This window comes from Periplaneta americana, chromosome 11 (assembly GCF_040183065.1).
Source record: "Periplaneta americana isolate PAMFEO1 chromosome 11, P.americana_PAMFEO1_priV1, whole genome shotgun sequence".
Lineage (NCBI taxonomy): Eukaryota > Metazoa > Arthropoda > Insecta > Blattodea > Blattidae > Periplaneta > Periplaneta americana.
This window is the reverse complement of record NC_091127.1, coordinates 57,305,046-57,327,384: the sequence shown is the minus strand read 5'-3', so window position 1 is coordinate 57,327,384 and position 22,339 is coordinate 57,305,046. Positions and strand designations below refer to the sequence as shown.

General features: G+C 35.0%; 1 protein-coding gene across 1 annotated transcript in view; it reads right to left on the bottom strand.

Annotated features, from left to right (window-relative positions):
• Positions 1 to 13,121: 13,121 nt before the first annotated feature.
• LOC138709032 (protein peste-like) overlaps positions 13,122 to 22,339 on the bottom strand; it is a 78,145-nt gene continuing 68,927 nt past the window's right edge. The window contains exons 8-9 of the mRNA XM_069839509.1: positions 18,544 to 18,759; positions 13,122 to 13,428 (exon numbers count right to left, since the gene is read on the bottom strand). Coding sequence (XP_069695610.1) covers positions 13,269 to 13,428; positions 18,544 to 18,759 — 376 coding nt within the window. The 3' untranslated portion in view covers positions 13,122 to 13,268. The remainder of the gene's footprint in view (positions 13,429 to 18,543; positions 18,760 to 22,339) is intronic.

Genomic DNA, 22,339 nt, shown 5'->3' with positions numbered 1-22,339 from the left:
TATTAGCGATCCTAGTGGTTAGCAACTATCTATGGATGCATATTTACTACGTATTGAGCTTCGTGACTGTATATACTAGACTGTTGCTTATATGTATACCAGGCATAAAGTCCGAGATTCCGATGTTCTTTGGAGATGCGACCAGCGCAGAAGATGCAACGCTACAATAATTCTTACTCCAGATAAAAAGATCTATAATTGAAGCCCCTTCTGAACATCCAATTCACTGTCCTAACTGGGAAAAGATTCACGCCATTGAAACCATGAAAGCAATCAAAGAAACTGCACGAACAGCAGATGCATCACCTGCAGTCAATAACAGAGTAACGCAAGAACATGAACCTGCCAAAGGAAGAAACCTGTCCGAAAAGTACGAAGACAAAGTTTGTCATCCAAGCCCCGACATAGATTAGATTAGATTAGATTAGATTAGATTAGATTAGATTAGATTAGATTAGATTAGATTTATTTATTTAACCTGGTAGAGATAAGGCCGTCAGGCCTTCTCTGCCCCTCTACCAGGGGATTACAACTATAATATGAACAATAAGATTACAATTAATATTAAATTTACAATTACAATTACAATAAAAATTAAAGTACGACAAGAATACCTGATTAATGAAAGCTAGACATTTTATCATAGAAGTTAAGAACAAAGAATATTTTTGTATTTACTAAATTACAAATTAAACCTACAATAACAAAATTCTATAGTGATGAAATTACCGGATATTGAGATATTTTGTGGTAGATTAAAAGAACTATTTACAAGAAACCATGTCTGAACGAGTCTCAATTACTGACCAAGTGCCTAGTAAGTTTGCGTTTGAATTGAATTTTATTTCGACAGTCCCTGATGCTAGCAGGTAACGAATTCCAGAGTCTTGGCAGGGCTATTGTGAAAGAGGATGAGTATGAGGAGGTGCGATGGGATGGTATTGTTAGTATTGTTTCATGGCGAGAGCGTGTGTTCAGATTGTGGTGGGAAGAAAGGTAAGTGAAGCGAGACGACAGGTACGAAGGAATAGAAGAGTTCAAGATTTCGAAGAGAAAGAGAAGTGAATGTAAATTTCTTTTCTTATCTAGTTTAAGCCAACCTATTGCTTCCAGGGATGGGGTAATATGATCATATTTACGAACATTGCTTACAAAACGTACACACAAATTATGAGCACGTTGAAGTTTCATTTTGTTGTCGCTGGAAAGGTCAGTCAGTAAAATGTCAGCATAGTCAAAATAGGGAAATACAAGGGTCTGCACAAGGGACTTTTTTAAGCAAGAGGGAAGATGAACATTTATCCTTTTTAGCACATGAATAATAGAATATACTTTTCTGCAGGTTTCTGTGATTTGCATGTCCCAGTTGAGATTATTATCCATGTGAATGCCAAGATTTTTTACTGAAGAACTGAAAGGGATATGCACTGTACTTACTTTAACGGGGGAAATGTCGAGGTGCTTTACAGCGTCGGTTTGCCGTTTGTGTCCTAATATGATTGCTTGTGTCTTTCCAGGATTGATATTAAGATGGAATTTCTTTGTCCATGTCACGATCGAGTCAATGTCTTTGTTCAATTTATCTATAGCGTCATTTATTCGATCTAAGCGGGAAGAGATGTAGCATTGAAGGTCGTCAGCATACAAGTGATAGTTACAATGCCTTACATGAGATGTAATATCACTGACATATATAGTGAACAACAATGGTCCGAGTACCGAACCCTGTGGTATACCGGATGTTATGTTAAACCAGGAAGAGCTTCGATTCCCGGATACAACACATTGTTGTCTTTCCCGTAAGTAGGATTCGAACCAACTCACAGCAGTCTCTGACAAATGCAGATTTCTCAATTTATGGGTGAGCAGGTCGAAATTTACAGAGTTGAAAGCTTTGATAAGGTCAAGAAGTGTTAGTATTGTTACTTTATTAGAGTCGATTGCTTCACGAATGTCTTCTGTCACTTTAAGTAGAGCAGTGCTTGTGTTGTGTCCAGCTCTGAAACCTGACTGATACTCGTCGAATAGTTTGTGTTCGTTCATGTAGTTAGTAATTTGTCTGTGTACGATTCTTTCCAGTGCTTTTGATATGGCTGGCAGGATACTGATTGGTCTATAGTCGTTCGGGTCGGTGGGAACTTTGACTTTTGGAAGAGGAAGAACGAAAGCTTGCTTCCATATTTTAGGGAAAGTTGAAGTGATTAAGGAACTATTGAATATGTGTGCAATTGTAGGTATTACTATGTCTTGTATTTTCTGTATGAGTAATATGCTAATGTTGTCTGGCCCTTGAGCTTTCGTCTTGATGCGTCGGATGGCTTTCATTACGTCAATAGGAGTGACGTCAGTAAAATAGAATTTGTCTCGAGTTGGGGGAGCTGAGTCAGGCAAAACTGTGTCTTGTTTCGTTGTGTTGTTTAAGGTCGGGTCCTTTACAAAGTGTTCGTTCAATCGGTCAAGTGGGATGGGTATGTCTGCTTGTTCACTAGCCCTTCCAAGTCCAATGACCTTCAGATTTTTCCATAACTCGGAAGGGGTTGTGTTGGGCTCTATAAGTTTGTAGATTGAATTTTTCCACCGGCCGTATGGAACTGCTTCATGGGGGGGGGGGTTATTTGCAAAATTTGTATAACAAATCATGTCCATTAATTCTTACCCTTCCCATTATTGCATTTATAATGATAGAGTTATAAATTCCTAACAGTGAGTAGTTTCAATACCAATGTAGTAAACGTCACAAGAATTATTTCCTTCATGTGAAATATTTCACGAGAATAAAATAAAATTCTTATAATGACAGCTAAAATGCCGTGTCCATACTAAAGTTTTTAAAATGGAGCATGATTATGTCCAGACAAAGTTTGTTTAATAATGTAATTGAGAAAAAAAATAAAGAAACATTTGATATTATCAAAACTTCTTCATTTATGTCTGAGTTTATATTTCCTTAAACATGATTACATAATTACTCTAGTCCAGTAAGTCAGTCAGATCTGTTACACTATCCTGTTCCTATGGATACGTAGTTGAAAAAGAAATCCCACAGATGTCAGCACCAGCCAAGATGTGCACAAAGACCCATTTTGATTGTACTGCTATGTTCACCCATTTTGATTTGGCGAGTTTATGTGTCATACACTTGCTTTATGTTTTAGTATAAGCGTGCATTTTTACTCTGTCAGATCTGTTTGTGTTGTGTTTTTTACAAATAACAACATATAAAGTCAAGATCAAGAGGACATAATAGTACACGTGTCCAGTAGTTAAGTTGCTATTTTGATGATTTTTAAGCAAAACAATTTTAGGTTAGCACATGCTTGTTTGCTTTGTCAAGTCTGTTACCTGTCAGATCTACTGGGTGTTCATTTCAAAGTGTCATGACGTCACTGTTGTTGGGTCACCGATTTGAAGCGAGTTTCAGCTTATATGTCAGAAAAGTTGCCTATTATTTAAGGCGCTCTTCAATCTGAACTTGAGAACGTGTACGGTATAACTTGAACGTCGTAGCAACAGATGGCGGTCTGTACGGTCTGTGTGCTACCATAACCTCTTTCGAACTGTGTTTTGCGCCGGCAAGTCGTACGCAGAGTATTTGTTATCATCGGTTGCGTACGGTAATATTCCACAACACAAATCAAATGCTCCGTGTCCATGTTGACCGTCGAAGTTAATGTCAACAAATATGTAAGTAATCGTCTTAACCCTCTCCCCATATCCCGACAGTACGTATTTCCAAACAGTTCACATTCCTGCCACTACCGGCGTTACCGTACGTATCGGTACGTACTCTTCAGAATGAACGCCGTACTTGCTAGGCAACTTCTCTGCCTCATAGGTTACACACCTCTGCGGAATTGTAGGAAGATTGAATTTTCTAGGCTCATCGGCTAGCCACATGACGGCATACAGCGAGCCATGACAGACTTTGAACTGAACACCCAGTATTACTCCGTCATGTCTGTTACATTATTCAAAACAGTGCTGTAAAGTAAGGTGAATGTACAGTGGTTGATTACTATGGCAGAGACATTGCACTATATTAATACATGCACAATATTCACTAAATAGTTCTTTAATTTTGACGTTCTCAATCATCTGTTATACAAATTTTACAAATGACCCAGGGACGAGAAAGAATCTTCCTCGAACAATTAACACGTGTGAGGCGTGGCATCGACGCCTAAATACGCTCCCAGGAAAGCCTGATCCGTCGTTATACCATTTCCCAGGGTTATTGCGAAGTGAAGCTGAAAGGATTCACCAACATATCGAGCGGATAGGTAATTTCCCAACTCGGAAAAAGAAAAAAAGTGAACGATTTAAACAGAAGGATTAGTAGGATCGCAGAACGATACCCTGATTATAAAGAAGATGGCGATGTTCTTACGTACCTCAGAGCCATCGGACACAATTTGGGTGGAAATTTTGAAATACAGTGGAACTCCACAAATAGACACAGCAATGGTCCGTGTGTGAGACGATGTATGAACGCTGTCTTTCTACAGAGTACTGCAGACATTGGTAAACATAAGGGCTGTACAATGTTTTTTATGGCATGCGGACCGAAACATAAATAATTAACGTATAAGCTTATAATTTTAAATAATATATTGTAGTATATGCAAAATATATAACAAAACAAATCCGTGATTAAGTATAATATATACGTGATACATCTGGAACATAAAACAAACTTCTAGGGGAAAAACTCTCTAAATATATCTACATACAGAGCTTTCATTTCAAAACTTCCCACTCTAAATAACCAGTTAATTAAATTTAATTCAATTTAAACCAAAAAAAAACACGTAAATTTAGATATCAAGGAGGAAGTCTTAAACCAGGCTTAATTGCATTTTAGATTTCACCTCCCACCCCCAGCCACTCCCACTTTGAAATTTCAAATGGTACCCCTATAATTTTATCTATACTAAATTTTTCTGGTAATTTTCGATTTTCCAAAAATAATTGGTCCTAACATATATTATTAACTACCCTGAAACCGAAAATAGCTTTTTTGAAATTTTTGTCTGCCTGCCTGCCTGCCTGCCTGCCTGCCTGCCACCTTTTCACGCGATAATGGCTGAATGGATTTCGATGAAAATTGGAATATAAATTAAGTTCGTTGTAACTTAGATTTTAGGCTATATGGCATTCAAAATACATTATTTAAAAGGGGAGTTATAAGAGGGCCTGAATTAAATAAATCGAAATATCTCGCTTTTTACTGATTTTTGTGAAAAATGTTACATAAAAGTTTCTTTAAACATAATTTGCGATAAGTGTTATTCCTTGAAAAATTTTGATAGGACTGATATTTAATGAGATAAATGAGTTTTAAAATTAAAATAACTGCCATCTAAGGCCGTGTAATGAATTAAAAAACAAATGACTTCGTCTATAAGGGGCCTTGGACAGCAACAATCGAAAGCTATGAAAGATAGCCTACAGAGAATGTTTCTGTGTTTGTATGAAGTAATATCAGAAGCTAAATTAACAGATTTGTATAATTAATTTTTATTTCACCATTGGAAAGTGTAGTTTCTCTAGATGGACATAATGCTATAATGTTATTACAGTAAAATATAATATATGTAATGTAATATTATATAATATAATTTAAGTTATTTGAAGGGTTCAGAACCATAGTGGGCCAAGCACCATTTACTGAATACGTAGAAAACAAGGGTTAAAATTAAGTTATTACCATAATTCAATGGAAACCTATAACAAGTAAAATAAAATATACACATTAAATCTAAATGTTGTCAATCTTCATTAAACTATGGTTGCATGTAATAAAAATTAAGAAACATGTTAAAGGAATTGTCATTGCAACAAATGAGTGTCTCTGGACCGAAATGATCGAATTTTAATTATTTGGGCGCAATTTAAATTAAGTAACATATTAAACGATTTATCCTTCTATCAAACACGAATGTTCCCTGGATCAAATGTCCTATTTTAATTACCGGTATGTAATTACTTTATATTTATTTCTAACGGGTGCAGTGGAGCGCACGAGTACGGCTAGTGCTTTAATATGAAAGAGCATTCAATTGTTTATACACCACATTCATTTGTTTTCGCATCTTTTCTTTTCTATCGTCGCCTGGTAACCTGCATTTTTGTTATTATTGATTAAAACCGAAGAGAATAAAGCTACAAAAACTTATTGAACATTTCTTGTAATAGTTGTGTTTGTTTATTAAATTATTTTAAAATGATGTATACCCTTCAAGAGAGAACAAAAAATCATCCCTAGTGATTAAATTTAGGAAATACACAAAATAAGCTGTATTTTCATCCTACAATCAACTGATAATAACAAAGCTTATAATCACTAAAGAATGCCTCGTAATTAGATGAATTTTGTTTTTGCACTGTTCTGATCGAAATGTCAAATTCTTGATGGATGGCTCTGATTGATTCATCTTTTTTAAACCGTTCCAATAGTTGTAACTTCTGCTTCAACGTAAGTACGCATTTTTTTTGTTCCCTACCTTGCTGCCAACGTGTACGAGTATCTGCACACTACTGCACTGGTTCAACTGGTTAGCCCTGTGCAGCGCGGGACAGGATGCGTTGACTTACCTTGTATCGCGAAGTATATGAGAGTGAGCGTCTATTTGTGGAGTTGCACTGTATTAATCACGTAACATTTTATACAGTGTACCTATAGATATTTTACTTGTCAAAATAAATTATTTTTAAGAAAACGTATACCGGTGACAAATATTTCGTGACGAAGTCGAAGTGACCAAAACACCGGGTGACAAAATTGCAGTGACTAGGTGGTTCAATGACTAGAGTTCCTGTGACGAGAATTCCGCTTCCTTTAAAAAGACGCGTCAGCTACTATGGCTATTTGCGCCCTTACACTACAATCAATCACCTTCCGATACATCACCGGTAAAGTGTAACGCAGGAGTGAAGTGTCTCTCCCGACAACTGCATTATTTCATTTCATTTATTATTTTCCACAGATCTTACATGATCATCGTAGCTATGAGATGTGGAGGAAGTTAGAAGTTACACAAAAATATACACTATATACGGCTACTAGACAGGTTAATTATATTTTAAAGTCTAAACAATTAATTACCTGAGTAAAAGGTATGAGTATGGAGAAATTTTCTACTTCTGTTCTGAAGCTTTCTTCTTGGCCCTTCGAAGCTTTAAGATAATTAGGCAGTGCATTAAAGACCGTAACACCGTACTTCTTTCTCAGAACATTTGGGATTAATAGAGGATAGGTGGAGATCTGATTTGTGTCTTATACTAAAATTGTGAATATTCTGATCAGTACTAAATGCATCTGTTATAATATATCGTTGACTTACTTTTAAAACCTCGTAACTGTATTCGTGGAAATTGTATAATAGATCAAAATAACTTATTCTTTTCATTCCCCAGCTAACTAAAGTTATGTATTTGTTATTTATAAAATATAGTAGCATTTGCAGACTTGCGATATATTATTAGCAGCCCATTTTGAAAATATACACTGATTTTGGCTTTCTGGCAAAAACTGTACTTACGGGTTTTAGAAGTAAGCCCACGATATCTAGAATTTACTGTAGTACTGTAGTGGCTACATTAACTTTTGCATAAATGGAATTATATGAAATAGGAATATAATTTATTCCAGTAATTTTATATTCCCAAAAATATACATTATACAAAATAAGGTAAACTAGGTAAGTGTAAATTTGGGACAAGTGTAACTCATGCCATTAAATGCCCAAAATTCTCATTCTGTGTGTCTTTTTATTCCTTTAATTTGTCTTGAGCAAAGGTTCTTAAGAACATAAGAATGTTTTTGTGTCGTTTTGTCATTTAAATATTTGCAGTGTATTAGATACCCAAAATATAAAATTCTCTTTCTATGTGTTTTCGATTATTTCAATTTGTCTTAAGTGAAAATTCTTAGGAACATAAAGAAAGCTTTTTGTTTAGTTTATGTGTCATTTTGTCATTTAAATATTTGCAGTGCATTAGATGCCCAAATATAAAATTTTCATTCTACACGTCATTATATTATTTCAATTTGTCTTGAGCAAAAGTTCTTAGGAACATAAAGAAAGCTTTTTGTTTAGTTTGTGTGTCTTGTCATTTAAATATTTGCAGTGTATTAGTGTATTAGATGCCCAAATAAAATTTTCATTCTTCAAGTCATTATATTATTTCAATTTGTCTTGAGCAAAAGTTCTTAGGAACATAAAGAAAGCTTTTTGTTTGGTTTGTGTCTCTTGTCATTTAAATATTTGCAGTGTATTAGATACCCAAATATAAAATTTTCATTCTACACGTCATTATATTATTTCAATTTGTCTGGAGCAAAAGTTCTTAGGAACATAAAGAAAGCTTTTTGTTTAGTTTATGTGTCATTTTGTCATTTAAATATTTGCAGTGTATTAGATGCCCAAATAAAATTTTCATTCTACACGTCGTTATATTATTTCAATTTGTCTGGAGCAAAAGTTCTTAGGAACATAAAGAAAGCTTTTTGTTTAGTTTATGTGTCACTTCGTCATTTAAATATTTGCAGTGCATTAGATGCCCAAATATAAAATTTTCATTCTACACGTCATTATATTATTTCAATTTGTCTTGAGCAAAAGTTCTTAGGAACATAAAGAAAGCTTTTTGTTTAGTTTGTGTGTCTTGTCATTTAAATATTTGCAGTGTATTAGTGTATTAGATGCCCAAATAAAATTTTCATTCTTCAAGTCATTATATTATTTCAATTTGTCTTGAGCAAAAGTTCTTAGGAACATAAAGAAAGCTTTTTGTTTGGTTTGTGTCTCTTGTCATTTAAATATTTGCAGTGTATTAGATACCCAAATATAAAATTTTCATTCTACACGTCATTATATTATTTCAATTTGTCTGGAGCAAAAGTTCTTAGGAACATAAAGAAAGCTTTTTGTTTAGTTTATGTGTCATTTTGTCATTTAAATATTTGCAGTGTATTAGATGCCCAAATAAAATTTTCATTCTACACGTCGTTATATTATTTCAATTTGTCTGGAGCAAAAGTTCTTAGGAACATAAAGAAAGCTTTTTGTTTAGTTTATGTGTCACTTCGTCATTTAAATATTTGCAGTGCATTAGATGCCCAAATATAAAATTTTCATTCTACACGTCATTATATTATTTCAATTTGTCTTGAGCAAAAGTTCTTAGGAACATAAAGAAAGCTTTTTGTTTAGTTTGTGTGTCTTGTCATTTAAATATTTGCAGTGTATTAGTGTATTAGATGCCCAAATAAAATTTTCATTCTACAAGTCATTATATTATTTCAATTTGTCTTGAGCAAAAGTTCTTAGGAACATAAAGAAAGCTTTTTGTTTAGTTTGTGTCTCTTGTCATTTAAATATTTGCAGTGTATTAGATACCCAAATATAAAATTTTCATTCTACACGTCATTATATTATTTCAATTTGTCTTGAGCAAAAGTTCTTAGGAACATAAAGAAAGCTTTTTGTTTAGTTTGTGTGTCTTGTCATTTAAATATTTGCAGTGTATTAGTGTATTAGATGCCCAAATAAAATTTTCATTCTACAAGTAATTATATTATTTCAATTTGTCTTGAGCAAAAGTTCTTAGGAACATAAAGAAAGCTTTTTGTTTAGTTTGTGTCTCTTGTCATTTAAATATTTGCAGTGTATTAGATACCCAAATATAAAATTTTCATTCTACACGTCATTATATTATTTCAATTTGTCTTGAGCAAACGTTCTTAGGAACATAAAGAATGCTTTTTGTTTAGTTTGTGTCATTTTGTCATTTAAATATTTGCAGCGCATTAAAGCCGAAAATATAAAAATCTTATTCTATACAGAACGTAATGTTCTTTTTTTCTTACCCTAGCACTGGGAGCATGAGCCGATAAATGTGTTTTGAGTTCGTTAAACTCAACTTAATAAATTAATCTTTCTTTCTTTCTTTTTACCATAGTTATGCAAGGTATTGATGGTCACCTGTCCAAATTTTATAAACTTTTTAATTTCAGTTCAGAAAGTTATTAAATGTCAAAGATTAACTATTAAATTTATGGGTTCCACATACCTCTGTGCGCCTTAAATGTTAAAATGTATTAGCAATCATTTCTGTTGTTCCCTCAAGTGTAATCAATGGGTTTATAATGAGGTCTCTCCTCCACTCTCCCCTTCTACTTCGGCCTAGCCGTCGGAAGGGGGGAGGTGAGCAAGCTAAAGAAAAAAATATTCGCAATGAGAAAACTTTTTCCATATATTACAATTAATTTTCCTTAGCAGAAGACACCTATTCCAATTTCAATATTTAATTAATCAGTTCTATTTTATGTAATACAAAAATTCGTGAAAGAAATACTCATTTTTTTACTATGATAGCAGTTTTTCTTTTTATACAAATACCCATTGATTTTTACTTAATTATTCTCTATGTGTCAATCGAAATCCAAGCTCCAGTGTCATGATGGTTGGACAGCGGCAAAAAAGGAATTTCCTGTTGTGGTGTTGTACGGTGGATTGTATGCTCCTACACAACTACAGTAGCCTGGAAGGCCCAACAAGAAACCAGAAAACACCCGATAATGAATTGAACTTTGGTTCCTAGCCACAAGGATCGCTACTATCGCACACATCTATTGCTCCTAGTACTCTCAGTTGCTAACCGCTTGGAGCAGTGTTGCGAGAAATGCAAAAATTCACCTCGAGCTTCGTGATAGTATGTACTAGACTGTGATATTATGATCTGTCACAATCTGAATCCAAATTTTTTTCTCATTATACCCAGGTTCTGAAGTTCTCATGACAGTGTCATTAGGCGTGACATATTGTAAGTATATTGAAATAAATTAATAAATTGTGTTAAAATTCTGATTTGTATGTTCTTTAAAGATACGTTGCTTATTTCGAATGAAACAGAACAAATAAAATAATTTGAAGGATTGGATGTAACTTTTACAGTAGCGTGCAAATTAATCCGAACACAACATATTTTTACATTTTCTGTCATTGTTGTCCTCACAGCTGCTCATACCGCTTTAATTGACATCTGTAGTACGTGTAATTCCATTGTTGAAGATCTGTCATTATTTTTTATAATATGTGACTTTTGCCTGTCGTTTTGTACTTATAAGCATTTCAGTTGTGTTGAAGACTTAATACTGCAATCCTGTGTACATTCTGTCGCCTTCACAAATGGATACAACTCCACGAAAACGGTCTAAAATTATAACATTAGCAGACCATTCTTCTATGACACACAGGCAAATTGCTGCAGAATGTCACATCGGTTTGGCTACTGTTAATTCGATCATAAAACGATACAGGGAGACTGGATCCATCACACCCCAGAAAAAAGGAAACTGTGGCCGGAAAAGGAAGACTTCACCTGCAGATGATCGTTTAATTGTCAGGAAAAGTAAATTAAATCCTAGACTAACTGCTGTCGACTTAACCCGCGAGTTAATGGCTACCACTGGGGCGAATATTCACGTCACAATAGTGCGGCGTAGGCTTTTGGAAGCTGGACGAAGGGCTCGTAAGCCTATTAAGAAGCAACTGCTAACCCCTGTTATGTGCAAAAAACGCTTAATGTGGGCAAAATTACATCAACACTGGACAGTGAATGACTGGAAGAATGTACTTTTTCCGACGAGTCTCATATCGAGGTCCACGGCCACCGTGTTTCGTACGTACGGAAAGGATCCGAAAAAGTAACAGCAGCTCATCTCCAACAAGAACCCAAATACCCCCTAAAGTAATGTTTTGGGGTTGTTTTACACATGAAGGGCCTGGAGCATTAATACCTATCAAGGGAATGATGAATTGTGACAAATATATTCACTTGTTGGAAATCAGAATCGTACCCCAGCTGCAAAAATCATTTCCGGATGGCAGAGGTGTGTTCCAACAAGACCTGGCACCATGTCATACGTCTCGAAAAACTACAGAATTCTTCAACAAGAAGAATATTCAGGTACTCCCCTGGCCAGGCAACTCACCCGACATCAACCCCACTGAGAACTTGTGGTCAATTTGCAAAAGAAGAATGCAAAAAATGGATTGTTCTACAAAGGAGAAGATGATTTCTGCCCTCATTGGTGTATGGTTTCGCAATGAAGAAATGAAGAATATTTGTGGGAAATTAGTGAAATCCATGCCAAATCGTCTGAGAGCTGTTATTAGGAACAAGGGAGGCCACATAGATTACTGAGGTATGTCTTAGATCCTTTTTTTTATCCCGTTTGAGTGTTTTTGCATAAGTAATTACGTTGTTCGGATTAATTTGCACGCTACTGTATATTAAGACAACTATTGTATATTAAGAATACTATGTTATAAGAATTATAAGAGGAGCAAATGTTTAGATAAAACATTATCCAAGACTGGAATAAACGTTGGGAAGGAGAAAGAATATAAATAATTAACGTAACAGATTGACAGTACGTGTTTAACATAAAATTATCATACGAAGACAAAAATTCCTGACATTCACATAATGTCAGTAAACTTTATATCCACCCATGATTCCGCCAGCATGTGAAACCATTAAATACTGGGTAAACAATATAGAGCAGAACAGGTTTCACGGCCGACCGGCTACGCGCGCGGAGGTGGGAGACTCGAGGCCGTGAAACCTGTTCTGCTCTATACACTTCACCCAGTACATCCCACATGTCTCGACTGCTATTTGTGCCGTCTAAGCAAAAATGAACGGTTTAAGTCAGACACTCTCTACAATCACTAATAAATAATCTGCAAGTAAATAGGTGTACAAATATGTTCCGGTTCAAAGGATATTGAAATAAGAAAAAAACGCAAAGGAAATTTTTTCCAATAAATTTGATACTGTAAGAAATAATATATTTCACACACACAAATATACAAACCACATCGATTCGTATACTTACAACTACTACTAAAAACTGAATTAACTGTACATAATTTCTTAGTTACAACGAAAATGTTTCTAATTAATTTCTCGAAATATAAACATTTAAATACTTATATTCCGCGTACGGTTATCATCGCATGCTCCAATCACAACGAAGTATTCAGTAACATTTGTAGTTCACTTAAGTTCAAACCTTTTAACGCACTCTGGGTTCAGTTCAATAACGATCGCAACACTTCAAGAAAATTGAATAATTCCATTTTTAACAAGTAAATCATAATGTCTTTAATATTCACTTTTCACATTGTCTCTTGATTCCAGGTATACCAACTAAACACCACAAGTCCTCACCCCTGCACTTCGGGTAACTGCGTTTATCACAGGCGTGTCGTCCTATTCACGTCTGGAGGGAATTCCTTTATTTTCTCTTCATTATCGATTATCTCTTTTGTTTCTGAATTTAATAATTCATTGTCTTCAAGTTGTAACTGATTGTTACACAAATTCTCTTTTGTAGCTTTTCCGTTCTGAAGTATCCTGCAAATAAAATTTATACAAGTTACTCCCATTTCCAAATGTTACGCTAAGTGATGTGGCTTATCTCCAAAACTCTTCAAAATATACGTAGATGATCTTAAACTAAAATCGTAAGCATCTGTACATAAAGATATTAAAATTGGGCGTAAGACTTATCCGAATTCGCTTTTATTTGCAGATATAGTTATCTTTGTAAGGAGGAACACTTTATAGCGAGGTCTCCTCTATTTAAGAGCGTCATTCGTTATCTAGTTAAAATGCGTCTTAGTGAAACTTGCAGCAGAGTCCGTATAGGCCAGTTTCTATCTGATGTTTTTCCAATTCACTGCGGGCTAAAGCAGGGAGATGCACTATCACCTTTACTTTCTAACTTCGCTCTAGAATATGCCATTAGGAAAGTTCAGGATAACAGAGAGGGTTTAGAATTGAACGGGTTACATCAGCTTCTTGTCTATGCGGATGACGTAAATATGTTAGGAGAAAATCCTCAAACGATTAGGGAAAATGTGGAAATTCTACTTGAAGCAAGTAAAGAGAGAGGTTTGGAAGTAAATCCCGAAAAGACTAAGTATATGATTGTCTCTCGTGATCAGAATATTCTACGAAATGGAACTATAAAAGTTGGAGATTTATCCTTCGAAGAGGTGGAAAAATTCAAATATCTTGGAGCAACAGTAACAAATATAAATGGCACTCGGGAGAAAATTAAACGCAAAATAATTATGTATCCTGTTATTATTCGGTTGAGAAGCTTTTGTCATCTAGTTTGCTGTCAAAAAAGATGAAAGTTAGAATTTATAAAGCAGTTATATTACCGGTTGTTCTGTATGGTTGTGAAACTTGGACTCTCACTTTGAGAGAGGAACAGAGATTAAGGGTGTTTGAGAATAAGGTTCTTAGGAAAATATTTGGGGCTAAAAGGGATGAAGTTACAGGAGAATGGAGAAAGTTACACAACGCAGAGCTGCACGCATTATATCCTTCACCTGACATAATTAGGAACATTAAATCCAGACGTTTGAGATGGGCAGGGCATGTAGCACGTATGGGCGAATCCAGAAATGCATATAGAGTGTTAGTTGGGAGGCCAGAGGGGAAAAGACCTTTGGGGGGGCCGAGACGTAGATGGGAAGATAATATTAAAATGGATTTGAGGGAGGTGGGATATGATGACAGAGACTGGATTAATCTTGCTCAGGATAGGGACCAATGGCGGGCTTATGTGAGGGCGGCAATGAACCTCCGGGTTCCTTAAAAGCCAGTTAGTAAGTATTCGTTATCTCGTAAACCAAATGCATTCGTGCGCCGTAGCTCATAGTAAGGATCTTATGGTAGGGGTAACTGAGCTAGTCTAAGCCTAGCGAGGAAGAGAAGCTTCCCAGTCCACATTTTCCTTCCCCTCACGCGCAGAGATGCACATCAGTTCGGTCCCATCAGATACACACATGAAATATACAGTACTAATTCTGTCCGGGGTTCAAAAAGGTACAGTACTAATTCGGTCCGAACAATGCAGATATAACTTAGACAAGTTACATATTTATCAAAGAGACTTAAGTATATATTATGAACTAGCTTCGTATCGAATCCTATTTTTTTATGTTGGTATGATATCGATACTGGTGTGTTTTGATGTTGGTAGTGATACTTATTCCAACTTGTTTTCATGATTAGCAGCGGTCGTACCTAACTGTCATTTCAGTTACTGGTAAACATTCTTTGAATTCGTAGCTACGACAGAAAGAACGACAAACAGTTGTGAATCATCTAACATCTTTCAATTAATAGACGTTCTAAAATGAATTCAAATTGACACTTGCATACAAATTAGAAGTCCAGCAACAAAAAGATCAGACCAATTAAAGAAGGAACCATATATTAGAGACAAAATGGCAGAATTTGTATCTGATTCAATAAACAGACTTCAATATATAAAAACACTGTACTACAAATTTCTCCCAAAAAAGCTCCTAGTATCACCGACTACCCTGAAGTTTAAAAAGCTATGACTGAGGTTCATACTTTGCATTGTACAGTAGTGGCAAAAGAAACCGGATCGACCCTTGTAGCACAATAGACTGGTAACTAAGACTTTCGTGGTTCTAATCCTGTCTGGGAAGGAAACTTTTTTTTTTTTTTTGTTCCTTATTCAAATTTATTCCCAATACTTTTCGATTGCTAGTAAAATTAATGTTCTGGGAATAATAAGTTATGGTAATTAAGTAGTAAAATATCGCTACAATCGAAAAGTATTGGGAATAAACTTGAATAAGGAACAAAAATAGTTTCCTTCCCAGGCAGGATTCGAACCACGAAAGTCTTAGTTACCAGTCTATCGTGCTCGGGAGTGCACAAGGGTCTGAAATCAGCTACAAGGGTCAGTCCGGTTTTTTTGCCACGACTGTACATAAGTAACATTTTTTAACCATGCCTTAAGAAAGGGGTAGGCAATTTTGTAGGTTGCTTCTCGAGTCACGAATTTACCCGTCCCTGCCTTATGACAGTCCTAAGCCTGCATAGAATGGGAAGGAAAATGTTGATTTCTAACTAGTACTGCTCTATTTTCGATCCAGGACCGAATTAGTACTGTTAACTTATTGACCCGGAACCAACTAGTATTGTTTACTTCTTGGCTCCGGACCGAACTAGTGTAGCCTATATATTTTTTTTACCAGGGGACCGAACTGGTAAACTCCGACGTGCAGGTAGGTTTCACGAGATGCCGAACGTCCTATAAGGAATACAATTTTAAAATATCTGTTTTTGAGTGACCAACAGGGACCACTTATCTCAACCCTATAGAATTTTTTCTTGTGGGGCTATTTGAAGTGAAGAATTACCAGAACTAATTACGAAATCTGAAAGAATTAGAACGAAAAATTAGACGCGATATAACAGGTCAACCGAGCAGTATTGCTCAAAAAACAGTTTCCAAGAAAAAATAATTACGCACGTTCGACAGTGCTGACCGATATAAACACGTGACACAATTAGAACATTATTCAAGTGTTTCAAATGATATTTTTCCTTTTTAAACTCTGTACGTCGCATTAATATTACAGTTCAATTTTAATTGTATAACCAATTTTCTATGCCATCAAGATGCTTTTTTTTCTTTATAAAAATCTGTTTTTATTTTGTACAATTTGAGACCTGAAGAATTCAAAAATTGAAAATAAGTACACGGTGCCATTAAAAACGCAGACTCATTAGAACACAATAAATGAAAACATAGTTTTGGAAATATGTTTAAAATATTCCTCCATCCACTGTAACTTTTGTATATTATAGTTTCTTCATAAAATTAAAAATTATGACGCTACTAGTAATGATCTGTATTTTTACACGCCTTACAAAGGTCAAAAGAACTTCTAGTCTTTCACTGAAGAAAATCTATTTTCAAAAACTTACTCCAAACACAGCTCAATTCGATTTCTCCATCCCTGGTTCGATTTTTATACAGAATGAACCGTAAGTGATGTCTTTAATTTCAGGAGTTATTCTTTGAGATATTTCAAACAAGAAAGTTTAATACAATTTTGCTCGTTTTTGCTTCCTTTTCGAGATAAAAATTGAAACATTTAGTAGCGTGTTTTGGGAAAGCTATTTAATTCCCAATATGCTAAATCAAGTGCAGTCATTTGTCGCGCGAAATTCCACTGCACACATCATCTCTGTACTCCTGATCTTTCACTGTTGCTACTTCTTGTCACTAATTCTCTGCCGCCTGAAGTCAAGGACTGCCGAACCTTTATTTCTTTTAAATATAAATTGGACTAATATCTTATGATGAGTTGCCAGACCTAACGCGTTGCAAATATTTAAATGCAATGTATTCCACTATGTTAATTTTTATTTTTTGTTTCCCATTTTTATTTTTATACTTAATTCAATCATCTTTGTAATAAGTAAACAGTATTTTCTTCTAATTCAATGCTTATGTGTTTACTGCAGTGTTCATTTTTGTGTACTCTCTATTCAAATTTCTGTTTATGATTTTATTATGTAAATCGTGTTTATTTATCACTTAGCATCAATATCATTCCATTGTTTTTTTATAATTTTTATTGTGTACATGTTATTCACTTATCAGTTTCTGGTTTAATTATGTGAATCATACTTGCTTGCAACTTAATACCAATATGTATTCCAATGTGTTTATTTTTATTTTTATCCTCGACCATGCCGAAATGTAGTAATTATACACCTGGTAGCAGTCCTTTAATGCATGTAATTAAAGTACACCTACTCATTAAAGTACAGGTGTTCAGCCAATGACAAGTCAGCTTTGTACCGTTATAAAACCGCAAGTATCGATCATTCTCGGATATGCAATCGAAAGAGAATTAGCGAAAAGTCACGGAGGCTGGAAATCCAATACTGTCGCAGAAGGTTATGTTCTGTTACTATAATAATTAGCGTTAATTGTAAATAATATTCAAATAAATTCAATTTGTCATCTCGTTTTTCAATGTCTAATTTAATTTCAATGTTATATCAAAGTTAATATTTAGTTTACTCTGTAGGTTCTTATAGGTTATCAAGGTCAATGTGGACATCTGTTCCTCGGAAAAAATCAATACTTTCGCGTCTGCGCACATCTCACAATTTACGAGGTATTGCTCAAGGTCAGTTAGATATAAAATAAAATTAATAATTTCAAGTTAGAAATATGGTCGAGCATAAAAAGTCGTATGAAACTTGCCTATAATGGTAATTAAGAAGCTCGTATGAAAATTATGAAACTCGCTTGCTCACGTTTCATAAACATCCATACTCTCTTCTTAATTACTATCATTATAGACTCGTTGTATAATGTATTATTATTGTATTTTATTGAATTATGGGCTTCTGATTTTATGAGACTCGTATTTTGATTATAACAACATTAACATGTATTCCACTGTGATTGTTTTCATTTTATTAGGTAAGTTTTTATGTAACTGGCTCTTTTGATACCAATATGTAAATTGTATCCGATACAGTTGTATGTTCAATTATGTAAGCAACTTTCAATCCTGGTTGATTGTAAGAGAAGACCCTATGGCCTTAACTCTGCCAGGTTAAATGAAGTTAGTACTACTACTCCTACTACAATTATTATTATTGGCATACCTATTCTCGTCCTGGTACTTGCTTCTTTGGGAACTGGGAAGAACGGCGAACGCCAGGATGACGAGCCCCAGCAGTATCAGGACGATGGAGAAGCAAATTCCTATCGTGGGCATCATGAGGACCCACTTGAATAATGTTGCTATGTCAGCAGGCATTGAAAATCTCTTCTCTAGCCAAACATACGGGAACAAGATGGTCGGCACGTCCTTGTACAGACTGCGGAAAAAATATCCAATTAGTGGAGCATTCAATAGTGTCGGTTCAAAACTCCAAAAGGTGTAAAACTTCAACTACATTGCCATTGGAAGGGTGGGCGTGAGAATAGCACAGGTTACCCACAAAATATTTTACTCTGCTAGCAGTGAAGTAGATGTATTGAACACTTTCACTTTATTATACACTGTGTCCAAAAATCCATGGATTATATTTTTGTAATGAATAGATATAGAAATGTAATATTGGTGCTAGATGAAAAAACTCTCGAATGTTTTCGTCTGTAAGCTTGAGGAACTGAAGGGAACAAAAGATGGAATAGGCATCCAACAAGGAAAACTCAGTGCGCAGAAATCAGCGGGCGTGACCAACGTATAGATAATTATACAGTATGGACACTTCGTGTCAGTACCTTTGATGTAGAAGGACTGATTTCAATGACCTTCAAACTAGTTTCAGCGTGAGATTCTGCTTTCCCCCAGGAGTTGGCACTGACATCACACCAGCTAGCAGTCGACACAGCGGAAATATAACACACAGTTAATAAATCTAGGTACATTGTGTACTCAAATAATATAAATTGGACCGATGAAATCTATCATTAACTGTAATGTCTAGACTCCAGAGTTCCTTTATAATGAGAGTTGAGAAGTTAGCCCCAACAACAATTAAAATATGTAATGATTTGATAGCTGGGCAGGGCATGTAGCACGTATGGGCGAATCCAGAAATGCATATAGAGTGTTAGTTGGGAGATCGAAGGGAAAAATACCTTTAGGGAGGCCGAGACGTAGATGGGAGGATAATATTAAAATGGATTTGAGGGAGGTGGGGTATGATGATAGAGACTGGATTAATCTTGCACAGGATAGGAACCAAGGCGGGCTTATGTGAGGGCGGCAATGAACCTTCGGGTTCCTTAAAAGCCATTTGTAAGTAAGTAATGGCTTGATAGCGCTGAAAATGGAAAAACAAAACTCCTAAGAGAAGTAAAAACCATATAGGCCTATCTATTATATAGTAGGCCTATATACAAATATTAAACGAATTTGATACATAATTTTATAATAACATTTATTATATATAGAACATATAAAAATTGTTATTACAACTAATTTGTTGCTGAGAAATAAGGAAAAGCTGTTAACTTGAATTTATTTGAAGTAAACCGTTACTGAATTATGCAATAAGGTAGGCGATGTTTGAATCCTGTATCTCAAGTCTATACTCAATTATTATCTTAGCGTGTGTTCGATTACACTAACCTCTAGTGCTTGAAAGTGAAACTAAACGCCGGCTCACAGAGATACAAAACAGGAAAATTCGCTCAGTGTCCATTCTATATAATCCCTATTCGCTGGCGTGACACTATGGCGCAGATGACGTATGCTCCCGTTCCCAGCATGCTCTCACACTTACTCCAGAAGGGTTAGAGGGGTATAGCATGCGCGCCGCAAGGAGTTTGAGCTGAGTTTTGCTTGTAGGATACCTATAGCTATCGAACAAATGCAATAATTTTCATTGTTACAATTAATTAGACGAGATGGATGTCCAAACAAAAGTGCAATGTGTTTTGTGCCTGGAAAAATTTGAATCTGCGACTCGTGTACTATGTAAATTTCGTCGCGTATTTAACGGAGATCCACTAGACATCAACTTTATGGCTATTACACTCATGCTCAAAGAAGTCATGTGGCGGTTCATTTGGCCATATTCTTACATTGTGTTGGTGTACATGTCCAGAAACGTGAAAAGTAGCCTCATCGCTTTACAACACACTACCTAAAAACTGTTCGTTAAGCATTTCCACACTCGTACCTATTGTGATGATAATCTGAATGAAGTGCATGTAACAATTGAAGTTTATAAGGAGTCAGATGGAGATTTTTATTTAAATCTCCATGGATTGTTTTCGGTAGTCCTAATTTTCGGGCACATTTACGAACTGATTTCTTTGGACTCTGAACAAATGCTCTTTGGAGGGCTTCTACCGTTCCATAATTTGTCGATGGTCTTCCAGTACGCTTTTTCTCCAATAGACTTCCAGTCTCGTAACGGTCTATCCCAACGACGAATGTTATTCAAGTACGCGACGAAATTCTCGTTGTACACGAGTCACAGATTTAAATTTTGCCAGCCACAAAGCACATGCACTATTCTTCGAACATCCATCTTCTATAATTAATTATAACAATGAAAATTATTGCATTTCTTTGATTATTACAGTCTTTTATTCCCTTCAGTGCCTCTGACTTCAGGCGAAACACTTTGAGAGTTTTATTTTTCATCTGATATTTGTACATCTGTTCATTCACAAACTATAATCCTCAAACTGCACCTTGCCTTTTCGGACACAGACTACATGAAACACTTTTAGAATGGATAGGTTTGTAATTTTAAAGCTTTAAGATATTGAAATCATCACGAGGAAAGCTCAAAGAATTTTACTATTTATACAATCTTAATAAACCCCATATTGTGGCCAGAATTAAATCTGGAAGAGTGATAGATTTGGGACGTTTCTGGCGACCCTAAAGGAAGAAGAATTACTAGTGTTTGAAATCGTATAAGGAAGAACCACTGAGAAGACCTGAGCCTAGATACTTACCTTAAAGGATAATCTGATACAATTTAGCCATTTATGATACATGGAAAAATATTTGTCAGGCTAGAGTGCAGTGATGTTACATTGTCAAATCAGCAACCAAGAGCTTTCATAGCTCGTAAGAATTTAGTGTAATAATAATAATAATAATAATAATAATAATAATAATAATAATAATAATAATAATAATAATAATAATAATAATAAGCTTAATAGCTCTCTAAAAATGGTCAGTTCTTTAACCAGAAGAGAAAGATTGGATAATCCTGAAGATTATGAACATCCTGCCGCCGAAAAGTGGATATAAAAGGTACTGATCGTGACCAAATTTGCGGTTGTGAGATGTTTATCTGTAAAAACAGTACTTCTTGGCAATTGGCATTGTCACACAAGTCTGTAAAATAGCTCAGAACTTCGTTTTTTTATGTATTAAGTTACGAGCTCTCTTAACAGGATTCACGATTTAGCCTATTATGTAATCCAGGGGTTCCCAACAGGTGTGTCGCGCAGCCCCATGGAGTGTCGCGGAATTTTGGAACAGAAAAATAAATTTTATGTCATCCAGAAAGTGTCTTTACAACGCATTTTTTATTTACAACGAAGTCTTTGAGACAGACTTTACCAATGAAACTTGAACACCTGCAACTATGCTCAGTTTAATTTATCGGCCTGTCATTAATTCGATTGAAAGTGAATACCCTCAACAATGCTTTGTAATTCATTTTACTCTTCCCACTTTATAAAAATAGAGTTTAGAATCGTCAGAACATATTGGTCAGTTTGAGTATATACGTATGAGCGAGTGTTAGTGCGACTATTTTAAGAAAAGTCGCTTTATTTAGATTTTATCATGGACAATTATTTATTTAAATATTTATTTATTTAAATATTTATTTATCTAAATATTTATTTATCTAAATATTTATTTATCTAAATATTTATTTATCTAAATATTTATTTATTCATTTATTTATTTAT